Source organism: Entamoeba invadens (genome assembly GCF_000330505.1).
Source record: "Entamoeba invadens IP1 unplaced genomic scaffold scaff_1105074724957, whole genome shotgun sequence".
Lineage (NCBI taxonomy): Eukaryota > Evosea > Mastigamoebida > Endamoebidae > Entamoeba > Entamoeba invadens.
The window spans coordinates 246198-269530 of NW_004191594.1; the positions used below are offsets into that span (position 1 = coordinate 246198).

Here is a 23333-nt window from a genome sequence, read left to right on the forward strand (position 1 = left end):
ACAAAACGAAGTCGAATATCACAGAAATTTACGAAACAGAAATTTCATATACAAATCTCTAGTAATTTGTGAAAATTGTTATTATAACGAAATGATAAAAGAAACGTCTCCTTCAAGAAAGATGATGTCAACGAGATTTTTAAGTTTTTAAAGATGTGATGCGTTGTAACGGACAATTTGTTTCCCTTCTTTTAAAAGCCTCTCACGAAAAAACGCTAGAGAATGAGGTTGGCAAAATTTTCCTGAATTTTTCTCCTTATTTTGCCGTCTACCAAAACTTTTTGATTAACCACGAAAACGCGATAACCGTCCTCACAAGACTCGAAAAAGAAAAGCAAAACGCAAATTATTTGGTCCAATGCCAAGACAAAATTATAGCGGACGCAAAATTGGACTTAAGGGATTACCTTATCATGCCCGTACAACGATTACCACGATACAATTTGTTGTTAACAGATCTTGTGAAGAACACGGAGGAAACGCACCAAGACTATAAAGAACTGAATAAAGCACTTGATGCTGTCAGAGAGGTCGCAAATAAAGTCAACACGTCCATCTCGTCGAACAATTCAAGATACAAACTGTTTCAATTGAGGGAGAGGATGTGGACGAAAGAGGGATTTGAACTGATTCAACCACACAGACTCTTCATATTGGAAGGGAATGTTATGCAAGCGACGCACCTTGGGTTCCACAAGAGGACACTCTTTCTCTTCAACGATGTTTTGTTGTTCACGAGTAAAGTTGATAAACTTCTTAAAGTGAAGACTGTCATCTCCTTGACGAGAATGACCATAATGGGGTCTTCAAAGGAGTGTGGTCTATCCATCTTCAGTGATGTGAAATCGTGTGAAATTCTCTTTGACGCCATTGAAGAGAAAGCCACATGGTCAACGACAATAGCTGATCTGTCAAAGAAAGTGAAATTGGAGGAGGGATTTACTTTTGCTATGTTAGTCCTAGCACCCGAGGATGTCACTCAATGTGCTCGTTGTTCTTCTGTATTTGGAAGAAGGAAACGGAAATTTTACTGTAAGAAGTGTCTTAACTTTGTATGTTTGAAATGTTTTGATTCGACGAATGGATGTTGCAAGAAGTGCCATGCAATTGAGTCGAAGTTTGTGACAAGCAGTGAAAAAAGAAGCCAAAGCGAAGTGTTGACCGACGTCTTACCCACAACACACGTTGAAAAGACTCAAGATAACGAGATCAAACCAGTGAAGTCTCTGAAAATTGCGTTGAAATCTTATGACCCACAGACTGTTAACTCACAGGACATGGACACATTCATTGAAACGGAGGAACAACTCTCCCCAAATGTGAAAAACTTTGTGAATGAAACCGTTGTCTCTCGCAGTCGTAATTCACCGAGAAAATTGACACGAAAGTCTGTAAGTGAGACTATGAAGGACTTGAGTAAAACGGGTAATTCGGAGATCATCCCACGGATGTATAAAACAATTGGGAAGTTACAAACGAAAGACGACACGGTATTGGAGTCCAACGAGAATCTTACTTCGGGGTCTTCTTCATTGTTAGAGAGTCCACGAAAATTGGTTGTATCACCAGACTACGCAGTGACAAAGGAAATTGGTAGAGAATGTGATAGAAACTCAAGCGATGAGGAGAGAATAGTAGTTGATATAAAAACAAAGCAAAAGGGTATCGAAGACTATTTTCTGAAACACAACGACATGAGAGAAGAAATATGTAAATTGGAAAAGAAGAAAGGGGAAGATTTCATTACAAAGGGGTCGGAGAGGATTAAAGTGTTAGTTGAAATGAATCAAATAGCAGAAAAGAAGCGAATGAGTCTGCAGAATAACGAGAACGCGTCGAAGTAACGACTTAATGTAATCAAACTGTGTGTCTTTCTTGTGTCTGAAAATATTAGATCTTTTTAGTAACAATTGCTAAGAAAAAGAACTAAAATAATTATATCAAAGATTGAGGAATTACGAGTGATTGACTAAATCAGTCGAGAGCTTTTTGGACTTTGTGAAGACGTTTACGAAGCATTTTCTTGAGTTGGGTTTTCATCATTTTTTTCATCATCTTTTTCATCATAGGCTTCATTGTCTTTTTTATGGGTTTTTTCATGTCTTTCTCGCACGTCTTTTTCACTAACTTCTTCACATCTTTAGTCTTCATCTTTTTGAATTTGAAAGTTTGTGTTTAGAATTAAAACTATACGTCGTTCTTTATCTTGAAAATCTAAATACTAAGTTTTTTTCTTTTTTGTTGCGATAGAATGAAACTAACAAATAATTATTAATATATTATACTTGTTTAATACTGTTTTTTTGGAACAAAAAATAGTTGAATTAAATAATAGTAAAAACATTAATTGTTTTATAATAAATAGTTAATAAACAAATTATAATAATATGTATAATACTGTTATAATATTAAGTATAATACCATATAACTCTTCAAATATTATTCAAAAACTTGAAAATACCTCTAAGGACGTTGGGGTGATGAATGTGAAAAATGTTGTTTTATTGGTGTTTATCTCTATAGCTATTTTTATAGCTCTTATCAGTTGGTTCTTTTTTGGTATAGTTGTTTCAATTTGTACCCTTCTTTCGTTCGGAATAACTTTTGGCGTCCTTTACCCTTTCTGTTCAACTGTTCTCTACAACATAACAAACCCACGAGAACCTCGAGCATCAAATGGATCAATCCTTCCCCAATAATTATTTTTTTTGTTATTCATGTAAATGTTGTAGAGTCTATAAATTATATATTATAATATGTAATTAATTTATTTTTATATTGTTAATAAAATAAATAACATCTTAAGATATTGTTAAATTATAATTTTTACTATATAACTAACAATTTAAAAATATTTTTTTTTGTTTTTGTTTACTAAAGATATAATAAAATTAAACTAATAAATATAGTAATAAAATTATAGTTAAATAATAATTTAAGTCGACTTCTCTTTTAAAAGGATGATTATTAAAATAATTAATAAAGTTAATAGACTTGATATAATTATTAGTTTTGATACTATTGTTATTAAAAAACAACAACGAACTGACTAAGCACAAATGACTGACAAACCCGAAGACTACAAAACGATAGAAGAGAGTGAAGTAAAACCAATCCGTATGGGCTTTGAGTCGATCATGGATAAGACGATGGTGAAAGACGAGGAAGTCTCTCCAGAAAAAGTGATGCAAAACATTTATTATGTAGTTGGGCAAGTTCAAGAGATCACAAAGAAATTTTACTCCGACTATCTCCCCTATGAAGGTCAAGGTATTGGAATCAAAACTCCTTGTGAACGTCGATGGAATTCCATTGTTCTTCCTCTCGATATGGATGCTGGTTTGTTATAGTTATCAAATAATTAATTTTATCACACTTACTCATATAAATCGCAATGGTTTTTATTTCTATTCAAATTTATTATTCTTATTAGTATTCTTATAGTTTAAAGACTCATTTGAAGGGAATAGACTGTCCATAGCAAATAATGCTCATTTCTTGGAAGAAATTAAGACTCTTTACAACGCCAGGATTTCTGCAAATCAATCACTCGACAAACCATGTATGAAGAAAGAGGAAATGGATGGTTTTCTTGGCATATTCGATACACTCGCATCAGTGCAACAACCAAAGCTTAAGGAAGCAATGGACCAATTCAAGTCGAATAACACTTACTGATTGTTTTATTGTGGTATTTGTTTTGTTATTCAAAATTGTTATTCAAACAAGTCAATAATTACCAACGACCAACGCACGTTGTATCAGCGCGTCGCGTTCTTCAAGAAAACGGAGCCTCTCTGTTAACTCGCGGAGGCGCTGTTGCTTTACTTCGAGTTGTAAATGAACGTCCGCACTCAGAACATTTATCTCGGCTTTCATCTTCTCCATTACATCGTGATGGGTGTCGATCTCTTGACGAACTTTTTGACTTGGTTGTATTGACTCATACCGACGCTGAAGATCTTTGATCTCGTTCTGTCAATGAGCATCAATTAAATCACATTTGTGGTTAGATTATACTATATTATGGTTCTATAAAATATAAAGTAAAATATATGATTATTTTAAATTAATAATATGGTACAAGTTTTGAATATCAAAAATATATACTATATAATATAATTTTAAATAATACTGTTATATACAAAACAAACAGAGAGATCGCTTCGTGTAAATGATATATTTTCTAACTCCAATCTATCGAACTCGGCTTTGGCGCTTTTTAATTCGGCGTCATATGAATCGGAGTCTAATTTGATTTTATCGAGCTGTTGTTGGATTTCCTTTCGACGAGCGATGATACTATTCTTTGTATTACACGTAGATTTTGAGTTGTTGCATTTGAGAGAAATTTTTTCGTACTCATCACTCACATTGTTGAAATTTTGTCGAGTTTGTTCTTTGAGATTGTAATAATCAGAAGAACTCATTTTTTTGAGAGCACTTGATGCTTCTGTGATTGGGACGGTTTTCTCTTTTTCAATCACTTTCTCAATCTTATTCGGTTCTGCTCTCACCGAGGAACTCAAAATTTCCAAAGCAAAAACAACTTCCCCGGCTTCTTGAAGAATTTCTTTCCATGAGGTTTTTAAATAACTTTACAATAACGTTAAAGTATTATTACATTATCGAAATGTAGTCGGCAACAAACTGGTACCTGTGTCTTCCGTTTTTTTTGTTTGAGAAATTAAAACACGACTTAGTGTGGTTGGTTGTGATTTATTCATCATATGTCAATCTCAAAAAGAGATTATTTATTTGTTTTTTTCCTATTATTTTGCTTTTAGTCCTAAACAATTTCAAATATTAGTGTTTATAAGAAATAACTTATACAACTAGTTATGTTAAATTAAACGATATTTGATAAAAAACAAAATGAATAACAAAAGTTAAAATAAATGTAAATAAATGTTTTTTTCGTGTTATTCATTTTAATTTTTCTTTATTTTTTGACGAAAACAGAGAATAATACAAATTTGGCAAGTTTATTCACTTACAAAGTCCTTTTTTCCAACAAAACTGCAAATTGATTTATTTGTCACACCATTATACAAATACAAATTATTGTTTTGAAAGGAACTCAAGAATTATTAAACGAAAAAACTCTGTAAAAAATGAATAAGACAATAATACTATAGTTTTTCTATAATACAACAGTAGTTCGGTAATGGTTCAAATCAACAAAGAATGGTTTGGTCTAAAAATAAAAAACCAATTTTTAGTAAATTAATAATTAAAATACTAATAAAAAAAATCATCGAATGTTCATTACATAAAAAATCGTATTATTTTTTGATTATTTTTTTTGTATCTTAATTTAAAGAACTAAACCTAAAAATAATAAGAAACTCCCAGTAAAAAAACTGTACTTGTTTTTCAAAAAAATCCCGAACTACCCAAAATTGAACAAATACCAAAAGATATAGTACTAAATAGGATATTAATATTAGAATTAATAGTTTTGAGTATCCTGATGAAAAAAATCTATTTTTGCAAAAAACTGTAATATTTAATTAAAGAAAACTAAAAAACAACAAAACGGCTTTGATGAGCAAAAGCCACAAGCTGACTTCCAAAGAAAAGTTTATCAAATGGCGCAATTACCAATCTTCACAAGAGTCGGTTTTTCTAGCTATAATAAATCAATATTGTGACATTACTATACACAAACCCGTCAAAAAGGCTTTAGTGACTTTACAATTCGTTCAAATCGACGAACTTTCCTTCTCGCCAACAGACACCATCAACTTTTCCAAACTTGTTCAGAACTTAGTTAAACAGAGATTGGAGTATGAAGTTTCTATTGGTGTTCTTCCAAAGACGGCGATGCGAAGGAGTGAGAACTATCGATTCACTATAACTCTCAATTTATTAGTCGACTTACTTTCAGAGTTTCGTTACGTCCTTAACACTAAGCCGCCTGTTTCAAAAAAGGCCAAAGAGGCCGTTAGAAATGAAAAAGATACAATAGGGGAGACCATCCACTCCATTGCAAAAGATGGAATCATCTTATTTGGAAAACAAGCAATTGAAAGGACGGGAAGGCTCATCAGTTGCTACCTCAATTCAATAGAATATGGTGGGTTAATGGTCACCACTATATACAAAAACGATAAAAACCTCGCAAAACTCCTCACCTGCTGAGGACGCGTGTTGTCTGTTATTTGTTCATATACTATTATTATTGATACTTTTTACTATTCATTTTACTCTCCCTTTGATGACTAATTCCTTTCTATTATTAATAATAAAGTATAGAATTATGTCTAATTATAGATAGAGTTTTCTATTTTTAACTATAAAGAATTCTATAAGAGTAATTAGAGTGGAACACCACTGGACTCTGCTGTGAATAATCAATTAACCTGGAGAGACACACCACCAGTCGACCCAACATATGTGCCATTGTCTAGTTTGACATTAACACTGTCTGGAATGGTTTTGAGGAGCAACGCAAAATCTTTAAATTCGTTGGGTGCGACGGGAACATCAATCTCCTCTCCATTTTTCGTTATCGAAACAGTGTTGTCGTCTTTTTTCTTCACTTCAACGTCGAACGTAATGTTGACTTTCATTGCGACTTTCTTCTTGTCGACGAGCAAGTCATCCACAGCTACTCATTACTAATAATGTATTATAATTTATAATAAACTGTATTATATATATAAAAAATGACAAACATTCAAAGCGCTTTCTTTCTTCGGTCTCCTTCTTCTCGCTTTTCTCCTCTTTCACACTCAACAACGTTTTGAAAAAATCATTTGTCGTCTTAAGGTCTTTGGACACCAACGCGAACTTGTCCAGACACTGATTTATAAATTCAGAAGAAACAATGGGGACATTGTGTTGAATAACATTTTGAATAACATTTTTTAAGTGGTCGTTCCACTTTTTCTGATCACAGACCACAAGTGATGCGTTTGTTGACTTTTTTGTGATTTTTCCCTTTCTGAGTTTTATTGTCTCAACAATACTATCAACATCAACACCATCATCTAACCCTTCTTCACAAATGTAAATTATAAAGTTCTCAAAAGTGGATGGAATTAAACGCTGGACGAGTCGGCGTTTATTTGGATTATCTTTTCTCCTTTGGATACCAACCAATGACTTATAATCTGTTGGGAGAGACTGGAAATTTTTGTGGATTGTTTTGAGATCACAAAACTCAACATATCGCTCTTTATCACAATCTATTTCTTTATTTCCTGCTAAAAATGCGTTTTCTAAAATCTCACACGTTTTTGTGTTGTAATCAACCCAGTCGTAGTCGTTTAACCATTGCCACTTCGTTGACATCTAGTTTAGTGGAACTGATATTTCCTCAATTTTATTTTTTTGGCATTTTTTTATTAAAGTTTTAATAAGTTTTATGATATGAGTTTTAGTTTTATTTATTGTTTTGTCTTTGTGGTTTAAAATTAAGATTTAAATGAAGTAAATGTTATTATAAAACATTTTTATTTTTATTAAAATAACTCATTTATTTTTGTTTAAAAAAAATATATTGTTATTAAAAATGTTATGTAACAAAGAAAAATATTTAGTTGTTTTTATTATGAAAAATTAACTAAATTAATTCTTTTTTTGGAAAAATAAAATATTTTGTTAGAAAATAAATAGCACATATTAGTTTACAAAATCGGGAAAATAATCATTTGTTTCAAAAAACAAAAGCTGAAAAATGATTAAGTCAACGGGATTATTCAGACCAAACCCTTTTTATAAATAGAAAAAAGATGAGTTTTATTTGGTAAAACAAAAATACAAATTCATCTATTTTTTTTACAAATTATTATTATTTTTTTATTATCCCAAAAGTGCATTCAATTTTATTAATTATACAATAACCATATATTAATTAAAAAATTTTAATAATTAAAGAAAATAAATACTTCTTTTTAAAAATTTCACATTTTTGTGTTTATAAATTTATAATTACACGAAACCCCTGTTTTCTAAATATAAAAAAATCAAAAGTTGTTCAAATTTCTAATTTGGAAACAAAGGACAGGATATAAAGTTCGTTGTTCCAAAAGAATTATCATTCAATGTTGAGTACTTTTATTCGCTCCAGGTCTTATGGGATGCATATCCAGAGTTGTTTTTACAATATACATGAAATGACTGACTGTTTTATATTTGCTGTGGAAGAACATGTAGAAAAGGGTGAGACTACAATACTTAATGTAGTACCTTCATTTTGTCAGTGGGTTGTTGATGGTGACAAGACCAAAATTCGACTCTGGGAAATTATTGGAAAGACTTTCTCTTCGATCTGGGCGTTGTCCACATGCAAATGTGGAAAATGTGAAAAGAGTCAAATCAACATGTTATGGCTCCTCCGCTTTTTAGTATCTAGTGAAGTCTTTAAGAACTCTCTCTACTCTGAACCCATAAAAATTTTATGCTTCGACTTCATTAAGAACAGAAATTTGTTTGTAAGAACATGTTTATTACTTGAACAATTAATTGACACTGATGGAGTTGTTATGACATTTGATGATGAATTCTGTCAGTTATTGTCTTCATTGGATCTCGTGGACACTGGTGTAGCTCTGGGTATTATCATAAAAACCTTAACCAAAAAGACTGAAAGAAATAGAGAAGATGCAAAGAACTTACTTAAATATGGAATTGTGAACAAGATATTGAAGTTGTTGTCACTGTCCACTTATAGTCTGGCTATCATCCATTTACTTCAAAATTCTTGCATTTCAGAGAAAGATGAAGCGGTCAAAAAGGTCAGGAACAACGTTGAGAATGAATCGAAGACATATCCAGAAGTTGATTTAACATTTACAACGACACAAGGAGTGCATTCAGCAGATGTAGTTTCAGATGTACTCTTCTTTTTGATGATTTTGTTTGATTTAATTTCTCAAAAGAAAGCAATCAAGCTTGTAAAGGAAAGTGAAATGACTATTGCGATGATCCAATTACACGACTCAATCGATATTGACTCCCTTCCAGATGGATACACCCCACTTTCACAACATCCGTTACATGCGCTTTTTGGACAATATATTCACTTCATCTCGATGTTACCAAAAGAAGATATAATGAAGAATGGAATGATCGACATAGCCATGGACGACATCTCACAAGCAAAAGAATGTTTTAAAGCACCACTCTTTTCATTTGTCGAAGCTGTAGTAAGGGAGTGTAATTTACAAGAAAAGATATACATTGGAAAAACATGTGGAGCTATTAAAAGCGCGATATCGATGTTGTATGGGAAGATGAATTGTGATACACATGTCATCTTTGATGCCCTCGGATGTTTAATTCGAAAGAATGAAGAGAATTCCAAAGAGCTGATTGAGTGTATTCCCGAAAGCTTTGACAAGTTTCTGAAGAGGTGTGAAAGAGAATGTGTTTCGTCATGTGTTCTTTTGAGAAGTCTTTTGCTCAACATTTTATTTGATAAAAGCGGAGGAAATGCGATGCAACAATACCAGAAGATTGTGAATGAGATGATGCCCAACATATTTAAACAGTTAGTCGATCATTTGAAGGCTAATGGAGTTAACGGACACACCGCGTGTTGTTTGAATACAATCGTTCTTATATTGGGGATTCATCCCAATGTCGATCTTTTTATACAAAACGTTAATAACACGAAAATATATTTTGAGGAAATCAACAAGTTAGTTCAAACCTTTGAGAAGAGATACACCAAAGACGACCAAATAGAAGTTTTATTAGAAATCACAATGACTACAAAAAAACTGTGGATGGATGCTGTGAAGTGTGTGAAAGAGGAATAAGAAGAAGCTTTGGAAATGTTCAAGTGAAGAAAGGGTGTTGATTGAGTACTTTTTATATTTTAAAATAAGTATGATCCATTTATTTCTGGGGGGTTCCTCGATTTGATTCTGAAGGGATGGAGTTTTATTGGAGAACTAAAGAATGATAGTTTTTTAAACTATACAAAAAAGGCGAGAAACTCAATTACAAAAAGGATAAAATTAGAAAAAGTTTGGAAAAAAAAGGATAAGCGGGTTGCGTAGGGTACAACAGCAATCCCGATTAAAAATAAAGTTAATTTATTTTTATAATAATCTAATATAATACTAACAAAACAAGTAACAATGAATAAAAATAAAAAAAAGAAATAAAAAAATGGAGAAATAGATGTAATTGATCAAAAAAAGAAGAGAAGAAATTCAGATCTGTACCAAATTAGAAAAAATTCAAACCAAGATTTTTTTGTTTTGAAAGAAAACAGTGGCTGGTTACAAGGAAAAAGTGATGGGAAAACACGGGGGAAATGGGAGGTGGAATTCAAATGAGAAAATAGCGAAATTTGATAAGAGATCGTCTATTGTGAGTTCTGGGTATTCTAAATATACAAGAAACTATAAAAAAAGAGAAAGAAGGATGAATGGATATACCACTAATGAAGTAATCGGGGTGTTGGAGAATATACTAAATACCCCATATGATTCGAGGTACTGGCAAGATACGTGGAGTGTAAAGGTCCAAGGAGATGAACATACGATAAGTATTGATAACAGTTATAGCTATCAAGACTTGAAAGATAAGTTTGTAGTGTTTATTCTTGGTATAGAGAACTATTTATAGAACACTGTTTTGTTATTGAAAGTTTATGAAATTAATACATGCATCTATTCAACTAAGAACAACTTTTGGTAAACTATAACTTCTGTATTTATTACTTTTGATTGTATTGAATATAATCAATTACATTGATACGGAGAAGATGAACACTTATTAATAGACTTTTTGTGGTCAAGTCGACTGGGATCGTTGAGATGGACATGGAGTTACTAAAACAACTCATTGCAACGCCATTTTATTACCGGTACAACCCTTTCATACAGAAATTCAATGTGTTGCGAAGTGATAAATTTGAATCGCTCTTAGAAATCGAGATGAACATCTTTACTGCAAACAAGGTTGCATTCTGTGTGCACAGAAAAGAGATTCACCGCGGTAATAAACACTTTAACATCATGATGAGTGTTATGGACGAGCACTCGAGTATCGTCCCATTCAGAGATTCTCATTATCTCTTCAGTAGTTATATATTTGAGCAACTGTCATCCACACACGTCCGAGCAACTTATATTGCTAAAATAGCGCCAGTCCCTTTTTGTCATGAAACTGACGAACGACTTGGCTTAAGAAGACACATCACGATGATTAATAGATTCTTCAAAACCCTCACCGACTTGCCTACCAATTTGAGTGACATCCCGCCATATGTTGTTGTTGAACGAAATGGCTTTGAGAAGGTGTTAAACCCATACATCACACACGACAATGTTATACTGAAAGAAGACAATTACACGGTGTGTGAGGTGTCCAGGTTCAAAAATGACTTCAACTTTGTGTGTTGTGGGAAGTTCAAGAAGAGAGTCAAGTTGAGTCTTACGATGGACACTGTCGTTGACTTGGTCTTCCAAGACAGATGTAAAGTACTTGAGTCGAAAAACAACTGTTTGTTACTTCAAAAAGGTGCAAGTACACAATATGATGCGAATCCAGACCATATCTTGTTCTCTTCTTTTAACTACTCCAATGAACTGGCTCTGTTCCACTTCCACTCGAAAAGGTACTGCGTCGACGAAAAGAAGAGTTCTAAAGTGTTTTTCTTTAACGACGTCTACCTCATGTTTATGAGAGACGTCGATGGCATGTGGGAGGTCCAATTCTCGTTTGACGCGACTGAAAAGACGGGAGTACTCTCTGTTGATGTCATTCGGATATTCATGACTAATTTTGAACACAGACTCGACGACAAAACACAGTCGATCGACTCATCTAATAGTCCAACAGTACACTTTGCTTATGACCCTTCTTACTATATGAACTCCAGCACGTTTGCAGACTTATATCGAGCAACTTTTCAGAGGATTTGCTCCTATTTGAGTTACACTGATCTGAAGAATCTGTCGTGTTCGTCAAAACAAGTCAGAGCTTTGGTGTTGTCAGTGATGTCGTCCGAAGAGACGCAAAGTCTGAACTCAAACACAAGTCAGTCTTCCGAAGAGAGCGGGCATAGTGAAACGAAAGCATCGCCATTACTCCCATCCATCGCTCAGTTAGTGAAATCAAACACATTGAGTTCCCCAAATAGTCCTGGTTTGTCGAACACTATGTCTTCATTCTCTCCGACGTTTTCGAGCTTTAATAATGGGTTTCAACCCTCTTTCCAACAGAGTGTCAAAGAGTCGAGTGGGAGTGTCCAACTCCCCTCAGTCTTTTCAGAATTGCCAAGTAAAAGTGTACCTCTTGTGCCACAGAGTATTCAGAGATTATCAACACTAACGGGCTGTTCTTCTTACTCGCTGCAGAGCGAATGTGAAGTACAGAATTCGGGATTTAGGGTTTTGGAAGGACACACTAATGTCATTCGGTCAATTGATTTCTCACCCGACAACTCAGTGATGGTGAGCGGGTCATCTGATAGAAAGATACGCACGTGGGATTTAAATACTTTTCCGATAAGTGGAAGAGTGCTGATAGGGCCGAATAGTAGTGTTGTGAATACCGTCTTTATGTCCCAAGACACTATCTGTGTTGGGTACAAGTGCGGTACAATTAAGTACATCAACAGCGACAACCAGAAGACTATAGTGTTTGACTCGGCATCAGGGAGACTCGAGGGTTTCTTCCCACTCAAAGGGATGGACTTTGTTGCTTGGAACGACAACGTCCAAATCATCAATTACAACAACTTCAAACAAAAAGTGATCTTCACGTACCCACAACACTCGAAGAAAGTCACTGTAGTCAAACAGTTCAAACAAAATGAGTTTATCTCCGGCAGTGCCGACAGAACAGTCCACATCTGGGAAACCCAAAGTGAACACTCGAAAATCTCTGAAATCAAACCACACAAGAGCGGAGTCGCAGTGATCGACGTCATCGACCAAAACAGGTTCTGCACTGTTGGAAGCGAGAAAGTGCTTTCAGTGTGGGACGACCGAATGCTGAAGATCCCCGTTGTCTCCATCGACAATCGTGTAGATGTTGTATGTGTTAAAAATGGTGTTTTAGCGTGCGGATGCGATGATAATACAATCAAGTTCTATGAAACCAAAGAAATGAAGGAGATCACAAGTGTTCTGTGTAACACGGGAGACACGACGTTCTCTGCACTTAACATGAAAGGAAAGGTAGTAGTTGGTGGAGGAAGGAATGGGAACTTATTTATCGGGAAGTGTGACTTTTTGTGTGATAATTAAATGTGTTTTGTTAGTCATTTGAGGGGTTAGCTTTATTATATATATATATAACATATAAAAAGAAGTCACTTAGAACGATTTAATGGTCTGTTGCATAATAAGGAAGTGTTGTGTGTAAATATTAAACAGTCTTAACTCACTGCAAAAGTGAAGATTTGTGTTTATCGTCCTTAATAAGACATTTGAGGGATGATATTAAGAGCGACTTTGGTAAGTCTCCCAAGAAGTCTGACCCCCCATTGTAAGAAAAGGTCGAGAAAAAGAGGATAGAAAGAGTTTGAAACATTTCCGTGTGATCTTCTATCATATCCACATTATCAAATACTTCTAAAAAGTTTATCACGACATCGGGTAATTGCGCGGAGAGGTAGAGGGAATATGACTCAAAAAATTTCCATGACATTCGCGCTTGGGGGCACTTTAACAGCTCGACTAATATTCGAACAGACGTGAATGGCGTTGCTCTTATTAACGCAAGAGACGTCCCACAATAACACCATTCAACAAAAGCTGTTGCTGATGTTTCTGACGTATCAAGATGAAGACCAGAACAGAACGGTTGGACGATCGATTTGTGAATTGGAATTTCTCCTGTTGAATAACTTAAAACTCCATCTGTCTCGAGTAAAAATCGTTGTTTGTAAGCTCGTAATAACGTCGGATTTGGGTTGGCAAGGACGGGCGCTTCTGGAAACGCAACTGTTAAATAATAGAAACACAAATTGCCCTTTTCATCTATCGCAAGGTACTCGTCGCTCTCACGCACTCGGTCTATTAATTCCTTAATTCTATTTTTCTCACACAACTCTCTCAAAGTCATTTTTTATCTTTTTGAGTGATTTTTTAATTATAACCATTTTTTGTGTTTTTGTAAATGTTATTTATTTTATAGGGTTTCTTTAATTTGAATACGAAGGGAAAAAAAGGTATATTATTATATTATATCTATTATAACATATATATTATATTATCATTTTTTAAAATAATATCTATTCTTTTGTTAAAACTCAAACTATAGAAGAAGTGACACAAAACAATGAAATTGTTTCAAAAGATGTCAAAACTGGAAGCCGTGTACATAACAAACATGTTGTTGTATATTAGAGAGATGAGCACAAAAACCTACTTTTAGTCTTTCAAAACACTCAAGTGGTGTTTGATATAATTCGAACCAATCCACAAAATATATTATGTGGGATGAATTATATGAAATAAAGATTTCTAAAGCTCAATACATAAAGAGAAACGCCTCAATTTTGTAATGCATATACAGAGAATAAAGATACACTTATCACATTCTTTGACTTGTAAAAAGTGTTTGTCATCTCTCTGACTGAATTTTCGAAGCCCAACATTTAAGTGACCAATTCGTCTTTCTTAGAATCAACTTTATTGGTTTAAAGTGTGTCACAAACTTTTTGAAGTTGAGAAATTTGTTTGTAGAATTTTAAAATATCTTCCCCGATTAAACAAATTGTTCAACACTGCAATTTCTATGGAACGTTATGTTCTATTAAAACACAACGTTTATTTTATTGAACAATACAAACAACTGTATTAGATGAAATGTATCAAATTCTGTATTGTTACAAAATGGGATTTTTTTTGCAAAAACAACAAAAAATGTTCATTTTATGTGTTGGGGTTATCGTTTTAAACAACAAGAGCGAATTTACAATTAAGAAAACTGTCTTAAATTAATGTTAGACACACCAACTAAAATACCCAAGACAACCAATATTACAAATCAATTGATTTAATACTCACCAAAAGTGGGTTCTATGATTTTAGTGGTATTAAAACAGAACATTTAAAGCTCAATTTACATACCAGTGACTTATCTTTAATATTTTCAAAAATGCTTATGTTGGTTCTAAGAAATCAAAGTAACAAGGGCTGTTATATTAACAATGATAATGTATTTAATTGTTATAAAGTTGAGATGTATTACTGTTTCACATTCAAAATGATTCATGTTACAAAAACAATGAAATATTTAACAATTAGGTCTCCTTTGTGTATTCAATACGACTTTCTAAAGCACTCAATTTATAGGAAATTGACATTCAATCCGACTTTGATGAACTGAATGTCGACAACTTTGTTCTCAACAATTATAAATGTATGTCACAAAGGAATTGTTATATTTTCTGTTTGTGTTAAAAAGTTAGACATCACAGGTAAAGGAGATAGAATTTCAGTGATTGGTGGGGGTGTTTCCATGTCGTTATTTGGAGTGATTTTACACTATATAATGCCCAAACACCAACACAGCTTAAAAATTCAAACAACTCACAAAATAATCATAGAATCAACTTCTTATTTCAGTGACGTCAAAAGAAAGAGGAAGGTAGCCAATTTAAATGTCTTGAATTTTGAAATATTAAGCGAAACAAATTTGGAGTATATCAGTGTCTCATAAGACATGATATCGTGGATTTCTCGGGATGTCATTCGATCAAAGGAATTTATATCCTCTCCAACAAAACTTTGTCTTTTAAAGGTTTTCCAACTCTCTTGAATTTGTAAGCGACGTTCAAAAATTGCATAGAAGAAATAAACCTTTGTACTTTGAAATAGACAGAGAAATGCAAAAAAGGCTTTTGAATAAAGAAACAAAACATAGACTTTTTATATTAAAAAAAACTATTAGCTGTTTGGTCGAACTTTATGTGCGTTGGAAATGTTTTGAAAGGCAGGAAGTGTAAATTTTATATGAAGAATATATTAGTAAAGAAAAGAAAGTGTGGAGTGTTTTTAAACAAACTTTTCGTGACAAACGTTGACCAAAGCAACCAACACACATAAAGAAAGAAAATAAAGTTAAAGAATACTTAAAAATGGAATGTGACAATTCAGAGGACGTAAATGAGTTATTTGAAGAAGAGTTTGGTGATTATATTACAAAGTACTTGTTATTAAGAATATTTTATTATAATGTACTAAACATAATTATAAATGAATTATAATATATATTATTAAATATATATTATTAAATATATTAAATTTGAATAACATAATTATTAAAATTTTTTAATCTTCATAAAACTATTTAAAAATTTAGTCAACATTTCTTTAAAAAAAATCCTCCAATTTGTCGTTAAATAAAAATTTATTACAATTTATCTAATAACAATAGTTTAAAAATTAGTAACATCTAGTTAAGTACAAAGTCTGATTATCACATAAAAAGTGACATTCTGAGCATTTATACTCACTTTCTGATTTTTAAACAACTTAATTATTAATTATCATAATTAAATTAAAATTATAATAATACGACTACATTTGGTTTTGTTTGACGAAAAAAAAAAGACCGAAAAAGTCAAAGAAAGTGTGTTAATTCTATGATGTAAATCAATAGATAATCATAACTTAATAAACTATATAATGATCCGTTCAATACAATCACTTGAACTCAAGTTGATAAGCTTATCCTCAGAAATTGAAGAGATTTTAGGTGAGATGAAACACCTCGATGACAATTGTTTGAACGAAAGTATTCCAAACATCGAAACATTACTTGAAACCACAGACGTCAAAAGTTCCATCAAATCACTCGAAGCCATTTTCGACCGCCTTGGTGAGTCTATTCTCCGTCGGAAGAACATCGAAAAAACAACATTTGAATTGCAAGAATTGTTGGGGGAGTGTGCACTTACCAAACAATTGTTTGATTGGTGTCGTAGTAAAGAAGAGGAAGAGACGACCCAAAACAACCAACTAGTTACAAAGCTAGTTGCGCTTGAAGATAAGCTTTACTCCAATGAAATTGATTTGATGCTTTCAAGACGAAAAGAAGTGAATGTGTCACGAAAGAACGAATTGATGACAAAGTATATAATGAAAGACAACCCATTGGTATCAAACATGAACATGATGTTTGGCGAATACAACGTGCGTCTAATTGAAAAGTGGTCTTCATCCAAAGTGAGCAAAATAGTGTTTGACACATTAAGTGATGAGTATAGTACATCAACTGTATTTTTCAAGAAAACAGAAGGATTGAAGAAGCTTGCCATCTTCATCAAAGATAGTAACTCGAACATTTTCGGAAGGTTACTGTCAGGTACCTTCTTAACAAGTGGAAACGTTTTAAGCTCATCAGACGGATTTAACTTCATCTTGAAAATTGGGAACAACACACAGACGCGAATCAAAATAGATAATAACGTGTTTGACTATTCGGGGATGCCTGCTCTTAAGAATCAATTTTTGGTCATTCCCGGTGCATTCTCTCTTGGGAAGTTTGGTGAGGAAAATCTGTGCTATTTGTCTCGTGCAAATTTTGGGAATGAAAATTTGCTTGGAACGCCGAGTAACGGAAGGTTTGCATATAGAAGAGTGGTCGTTGTTGAAATGGTGTAGGCTCTTTGTTTTTATTGATTTGATTTTTATTCCTTTTATTGAAGTTTTGCATTGAAAATTTTTGGAACATGCATTTGAAAAGAAGAACTTGAAAAGGGAAGTAATGACTTTTGGTATAGTCTTTGGCACCATCCTTTTGCTCATTCTTTTGGTGGTTATATACAAAGTGGTATCCACCCCAATTGAAAACAAAGATAAGAACAAGACACAACTGGAGATCGATCAAATCGACGCAGACATTAAAAAGGAAAAAGACGAGTGTCAAAGGAATTTGGAATTGATGAAATGCGACTTTGAGAATGTTCAAAAGGACCAAACAACACGAAAAAGCCAATTGGCTCATGAGCTTGCACTTAGAATCATTAAAGCTAGAAAGTACATTGCAACACTTATGGAAATTAGGGCAAATATCCATGAAGAATATGAAAAGTGTCATAATACAAATAACCAAGACTTTTCAAAAAAGATCGAAATTGCACAAAGGTCTGTTACTCTTGCGAAAGCACATTACCACAACCCACAAGAAAAGACTTCGGAAGAAGACCTTGGTTTGTTATCTTTAATTTTTGTTGGTAATATAGTTTTTTGTACGTAAAAAAGACTGACAGGAAGAGATGTCACTCGACAAGTTTGTGTTGGATGGAGAGATCGAAGAAATTAATCAAGAAAAAGAGGATTGATCTATTAAGTAAAAATCTAATAGTATTTATTATTTGTTTTAACTATACATGTTGTGTTAGAATTGTAAATTTATTTAATTTTTCAATGTCTGAATTATTAAGACTAAATTCATTGAAAAATAAATTGTTATTTTTTTCGAAACTTTGTTTTTTTAGGAACTTAAATTATTTTTTATTATAATAAATGGATTTTTAATTATATGGAAATTAATTAATTTTCAAATAAAAAAAAGTTAATAATATCATATCATTGTTTTTATATTTTTATAATAATTATAATAATTATCTATTACTTACCATTTTATTGAAAAAATCAAACTAAATATATACTTCAAATATTAGCTAATTATCGGGAAAATAATAACAAGAAAAATCCAAGATTCTTCCAAAAAATGAAAAAGAGTTGTTTTTTCACACTTTTCGTTACCATTTTTTAATTTTTTTGTATTTCTAACAGAAATATAATGATAATAATTATTATAGTGATAATTTTTATTATTAAAAATACCAATAATTTAAAAATGCCAATTTGAATGGTTAATTCTTAAAAATATCGAATTATAATAATTTTTAAATGGATTACAATAATATTTTTACTACAAATATAAAAATACGCATTTCCATTTTAGATTGTTATTATCCCGTTTCTTTTAAAAAATATGGAGCTAACTTTTCAAAAGTAAAAGAGTTTTTTTAATAACAAGAGTGGTATTAATTATTTAAAAATGCAAAACACCAATTCAATTTTTAACTTCAAAAGGACAAATATATCATTTTGGTAAAACAAAAAAACACAAAAACGCTCTTTAAAAGAACGTTCTTATCATTTCTATGATTCTTTCCATCTAAAAACAGAAAAGTTATACTGTATTAGTAAAATGAACCATTCAAAATTATACAATGATGAAACTGTAAAAATTCATTATGCTACTTTTCTTCATTCTTTCACTGAGTTTTGCACTGGACCATTGCAAAAGCCAGATTTCAGACAATCACTGTATCGAGTGCGAAAGTGGGTATTATCTACAGCTTACTGATAACACCGATTCGGGCATTCCTTCACTTCTATGTGTTGCTATTGGTGTGTCTGAGAATTGCGAGATCACCGACAATGGGGCGTGTGTGAAATGTCTTCCGAAGTTTTACTTAGACGGCAATCAATGCAAGAGTTGTTCCATGGAGTTCTGTAATTATTGCAACTCGACATTTTGTTATCAATGTGGGTCAAACGCAGCGGGAACACAACTCTATCTCTCCACGGACGAGACCAAATGTGTTGACTGCACTGATCCGGCACACGACGAAGACTGTGGTCGTTGTCCTGGTGGAAAGTACTTTGACATTGATACTAAGCGATGCGAAAAGTGTATGACCAACTGCGCTCTCTGTACTGAGAAGTACAACTGCTACCAATGTACAAACAAAACATTGCTCAGTAAGACGGATGTACCCACTCCGAATGAACCAGATAAGTGTAACCCTATATCCAATTGCGACGAAACAGAAGGATTACAAGATGATCATTGTGAGTTGTGTAATAGTGGATATCGACTTGAGGCGGGGGACTGTGTTTCTTGTGGCACAAATTGTTCGGTGTGTTACAAGACCGACACTGGCGAAAATTATTGTTCGGTGTGTAAAACAGACTACGTCATGACAAACGGACAGTGTAAAAGCAAAGACGACTTACACTGTTTAGAGGGCAGTGAGACATATGGATGTTTACAATGTGAGTCTGGAAGGTATTTCAGTGCTTCGCTCGAGTGTTTACTCTGTGATGCAACTTGCAGCACTTGTGTCTCTGAGGCGTCGCACTGTCTCTCTTGTAATGAAAATTACTACTTTTTGAACGGCACTACACAATGTGTCCCAAAAGATGGAAATTGCAGTTTGGTCGACCAAGCCGGGTGCAAAGAGTGTTACAACGATTTGACCACAGAAGGGCAGAAGACAGCTGGGTACTTTGTACCGAAGGGTGGCCAAGAGTGTCAGCCGTGTGAATCACATTGCAAATTATGTGAAGACGAAGCGACACATTGTTCTGCGTGTATCACCAATTACACGTTGAAAAAGGTAGAAGGAGAGGACTATTACATCTGTGAAAATATGTCGGAGTTCTGTTTAAAAACTGGTTTGTTCTAACATCTTCTGTGTTCACCAATTACTACCCAAATAACAGTTCAATACTAATGAATAGAAATGGGGTATTGCACAGAGTGTGTGTCCGGGTTCTTCATCAAGAACGGTGAGAGTCAACAATGCTCACAATGCGATTTGTCGTGCAGCACATGTAAAGAGTCGAACAAATGTCTGAGTTGCAAAGAAGGGTATTACCTGTCGAAGTACGAGCAAGACTTGGATAACAAAACTACGTGTAGAAGTCAAAAAGAAATTAATTCGACGTGTCAAGCTGGGATCAATGGGTGCGAGACATGTTTCCCTGGATATTATATCAACCACGACGATCCAAAGCAGTATATCTGCCAGAAGTGTCCTGATGAGTGTAGTGAGTGTGTTTGGAAATCGACTGATACCAATGACAACACCGTTGGTATTCCGATTTGTACTACATGTAATACAGTAAAGGAGTATGTGAATGATGGGCAGTGTAAACCATGTAGTGAGTTGACTCAATGCTTTGAATGTGAAGGTGAGAAGTGTAAGAAATGTAATGATGGCTATTCTCTAGATGCTGGAGGAGTGAGTTGCTCGAAGACAAATTGGGCTTTGATAGTTCCATTAGTCATTGTTGCGATCATTATCATTATAGTTCTTCTGTTACTCTTCATCGGTCTGATTTGGTGGAGAAGAACTAAAAGTGTCAAAGCAGAAACAGCAGCGATCAAGCCGTTCCACGTCGGCAGTGATTTGGAGCTGATGTTGTTGGGTGCCGATAACGAGAAGTTCCCATTAAAGACAGACAAGTGGGAGTTATCATTCGACTTAGCGAAATCAAAAGCCATTGTCGACCAAGAGTACACTGAAACTGTCAACCTTGCCAATATGTCGAAGAAGCAATATTACTTTGAGTTCCACTATACTCCAAGCCATAAGTACGACTTAGAAATTACTCCAAAGAGTGCGACATTAAAATCGTCCACGGCTATTCCAGTCACTTTCAAGATCAAAATGCTGTGTACAACTTCAGTGAGTGACAACATTGGTATTTCAGCAATGGATATTGATGATCAGAATAAGGAAACTGCCAAGTTCACTGTAGTTATTGAATCGGATTTGTCACTCAAATTGGACCACACTGAGTTGAAACCAATCATGCCGCCAATTGGTGAAGGTGCATTTGGTATGGTATTTAGAGGGACTTACAGAGGCAGAGATGTCGCCATTAAGAAAATGAAGGCGAGAAATTTGACACAAGAACAAGAGAAGGAGTTCAATCATGAAGTTTCGATGATGACGCAGTTGCGACACAATTGTGTAGTTGAGTTAATTGGTGCTGTGTACACTGAAGGTGAGATATCTATTGTCACTGAGTTTGCGGAGTATGGCTCGTTGAGCAAAATATGGGGGAAGCAGCCAGTCAATTACCAACTTAAGGTGAAGATATTGGATGACATGGCTGTTGCGTTAGCTTATTTGCATCAGAACAATATCATCCATCGTGATGTCAAAGGCGAGAATTTGTTGTTGTTCTCCCTCAACCCACATTCTCCAGTCTGCGCGAAGTTAACAGACTTTGGTACATGCAGAAACATCTCTGAGCGAAATCTGGCATCAAAAGCATTGTCACAAGGTATCGGAACACCAACATACATGCCACCAGAGTGTTTACAGAACTCTTCAGAATACAGTTACCCCGTCGACGTCTATGCTTATGGTATGGTCTTGTTCGAGACTTATGTCGAGAAGAACGCATATGAAAATGATGAGCGATTCAATCAGCCATGGATGATTCCTCAATTTGTCATTGAGGGACAAAGACTCGATAAGCCGAATGGGATTCCAGAGAACTATTGGGAGTTAACTACTAAATGTTGGTCACAGAACGCAGAGGACAGACCGACGTTTGCCGATGTTTTGAAAACTATTGAGTCATGGGGCGAAGACATCAGATATGCTCTTAATATCGAAGGGGAGAAGAAAGCTGGTGCTGGAGGCGCAAGTGATATTTCGAGCAATTCGACGCCCTCCGTGCCTTCTAGTGCTCAAGAGCCATCCATCACTTCTTCCTCTGACAACACCCCATCTGGGCCACAAAGTTCGTTGCCAAAGTCTGTTGGAAAACGCGTTGAGAAAGACAAGGAGAAGTCTTCTTCGTCTTCTTCAGAAGATTAAGTCAGTTTTATTCTTCCGATTTCTTTGTTATGACCTTCTGTGTATCAAACAGTAAACAGACTATAAATGAGTTATATTAATTCACACAAACAATGTGTTGATTGTATAATAATACAATAAAAGGAGCTAAGATCATCACATCATACCAATCATCTTATTTCCAAATGTCGAGGATATCCTGGCATCATGTCGCATCGAACAGAGAAGACTAGAAGTAAAAAGTGCGACTAAATGAGGATTTTCGACTCGTACCATATTAATTAACACCAACATATCACTTTTATCTAACCCACTTGTCTTCTTGAGGTGTTCAACCATCCGATGTCCAAAGGGTAGAGCAGACTCCATGATCTCTCGTAATAAGTCAATAGCACGCACCCGCGTAAAGACTGAGAGTTGGTTCAAAATAAACAACGCCTGGTCTTCGTACTCGTTGCTGATCAGTTTTGTAATAACAAAAGAAAAAGCTTCGAACAAGTAACAGCTCTCCAATTGTGTCATGAAACTGATTGGATTGATCGGGTATATCGAATTCTTCACGTTCAGGCGTTTACTCACCGAGTCGATAAAATAAGCTGCGCGCGAAGTGAAGTAATTTGTTAACGTAATTCCCTTTATTGCATACACCGTGCTCTCTCCGCACTTCACATAACACGACGGCGAAGGGAAGAAGAAGTATTCCGAAGGTTCAAATTTCGTCACAAATTGGAGTGTAAAAAATGGGTTGACCTCGGGAGTTATTTTGTTGGACAAAAAGTCGAAATTGGTATGATGG

At 34.2% G+C, this 23333-nt stretch overlaps 12 protein-coding genes across 12 annotated transcripts; 8 read left to right on the forward strand and 4 right to left on the reverse strand.

Annotated features, from left to right (window-relative positions):
• Positions 1-1844, forward strand: EIN_377570 (Rho/RAC guanine nucleotide exchange factor, putative; the record flags this gene model as incomplete). Its single annotated transcript, XM_004182800.1, has 2 exons — positions 1-143; positions 220-1844. Coding segments are annotated over 2 exons (1768 nt in total), but the record flags the coding sequence as incomplete, so codon positions are not given.
• A 1215-nt stretch (positions 1845-3059) lies between these two features.
• Positions 3060-3678, forward strand: EIN_377580 (hypothetical protein; the record flags this gene model as incomplete). The annotated part of the gene is made up of 2 exons (XM_004182801.1): positions 3060-3339; positions 3464-3678. The coding sequence occupies 2 exons, from the start codon at positions 3060-3062 to the stop codon at positions 3676-3678; spliced, it is 495 nt and encodes a 164-aa protein (XP_004182849.1).
• Positions 3679-3729: 51 nt separating this feature from the next.
• Positions 3730-4430, reverse strand: EIN_377590 (hypothetical protein; the record flags this gene model as incomplete). Its single annotated transcript, XM_004182802.1, has 2 exons — positions 3730-3975; positions 4155-4430. 2 exons carry the CDS (start codon positions 4428-4430, stop codon positions 3730-3732), a joined length of 522 nt encoding a protein of 173 aa, XP_004182850.1.
• Positions 4431-5547: 1117 nt separating this feature from the next.
• On the forward strand, positions 5548-6144 carry EIN_377600 (hypothetical protein; the record flags this gene model as incomplete). The annotated part of the gene is made up of 1 exon (XM_004182803.1): positions 5548-6144. One exon carries the CDS (start codon positions 5548-5550, stop codon positions 6142-6144), a length of 597 nt encoding a protein of 198 aa, XP_004182851.1.
• A 212-nt stretch (positions 6145-6356) lies between these two features.
• On the reverse strand, positions 6357-7299 carry EIN_377610 (hypothetical protein; the record flags this gene model as incomplete). Its single annotated transcript, XM_004182804.1, has 2 exons — positions 6357-6613; positions 6681-7299. 2 exons carry the CDS (start codon positions 7297-7299, stop codon positions 6357-6359), a joined length of 876 nt encoding a protein of 291 aa, XP_004182852.1.
• Positions 7300-8051: 752 nt separating this feature from the next.
• On the forward strand, positions 8052-9770 carry EIN_377620 (hypothetical protein; the record flags this gene model as incomplete). Its single annotated transcript, XM_004182805.1, has 1 exon — positions 8052-9770. The coding sequence occupies one exon, from the start codon at positions 8052-8054 to the stop codon at positions 9768-9770; it is 1719 nt and encodes a 572-aa protein (XP_004182853.1).
• Positions 9771-10383: 613 nt separating this feature from the next.
• EIN_377630 (F-box and WD domain protein, putative) lies at positions 10384-13217 on the forward strand (the record flags this gene model as incomplete). Its single annotated transcript, XM_004182806.1, has 2 exons — positions 10384-10547; positions 10745-13217. The coding sequence occupies 2 exons, from the start codon at positions 10384-10386 to the stop codon at positions 13215-13217; spliced, it is 2637 nt and encodes an 878-aa protein (XP_004182854.1).
• A 136-nt stretch (positions 13218-13353) lies between these two features.
• On the reverse strand, positions 13354-14037 carry EIN_377640 (hypothetical protein; the record flags this gene model as incomplete). The annotated part of the gene is made up of 1 exon (XM_004182807.1): positions 13354-14037. One exon carries the CDS (start codon positions 14035-14037, stop codon positions 13354-13356), a length of 684 nt encoding a protein of 227 aa, XP_004182855.1.
• A 2570-nt stretch (positions 14038-16607) lies between these two features.
• Positions 16608-17585, forward strand: EIN_377650 (hypothetical protein; the record flags this gene model as incomplete). The annotated part of the gene is made up of 1 exon (XM_004182808.1): positions 16608-17585. The coding sequence occupies one exon, from the start codon at positions 16608-16610 to the stop codon at positions 17583-17585; it is 978 nt and encodes a 325-aa protein (XP_004182856.1).
• A 103-nt stretch (positions 17586-17688) lies between these two features.
• Positions 17689-18265, forward strand: EIN_377660 (hypothetical protein; the record flags this gene model as incomplete). Its single annotated transcript, XM_004182809.1, has 2 exons — positions 17689-18133; positions 18198-18265. 2 exons carry the CDS (start codon positions 17689-17691, stop codon positions 18263-18265), a joined length of 513 nt encoding a protein of 170 aa, XP_004182857.1.
• A 924-nt stretch (positions 18266-19189) lies between these two features.
• EIN_377670 (hypothetical protein) lies at positions 19190-22558 on the forward strand (the record flags this gene model as incomplete). The annotated part of the gene is made up of 2 exons (XM_004182810.1): positions 19190-20396; positions 20463-22558. The coding sequence occupies 2 exons, from the start codon at positions 19190-19192 to the stop codon at positions 22556-22558; spliced, it is 3303 nt and encodes a 1100-aa protein (XP_004182858.1).
• A 135-nt stretch (positions 22559-22693) lies between these two features.
• EIN_377680 (hypothetical protein) lies at positions 22694-23287 on the reverse strand (the record flags this gene model as incomplete). The annotated part of the gene is made up of 1 exon (XM_004182811.1): positions 22694-23287. A coding segment is annotated over one exon (594 nt), but the record flags the coding sequence as incomplete, so codon positions are not given.
• Between the last annotated feature and the right edge of the window lie 46 nt (positions 23288-23333).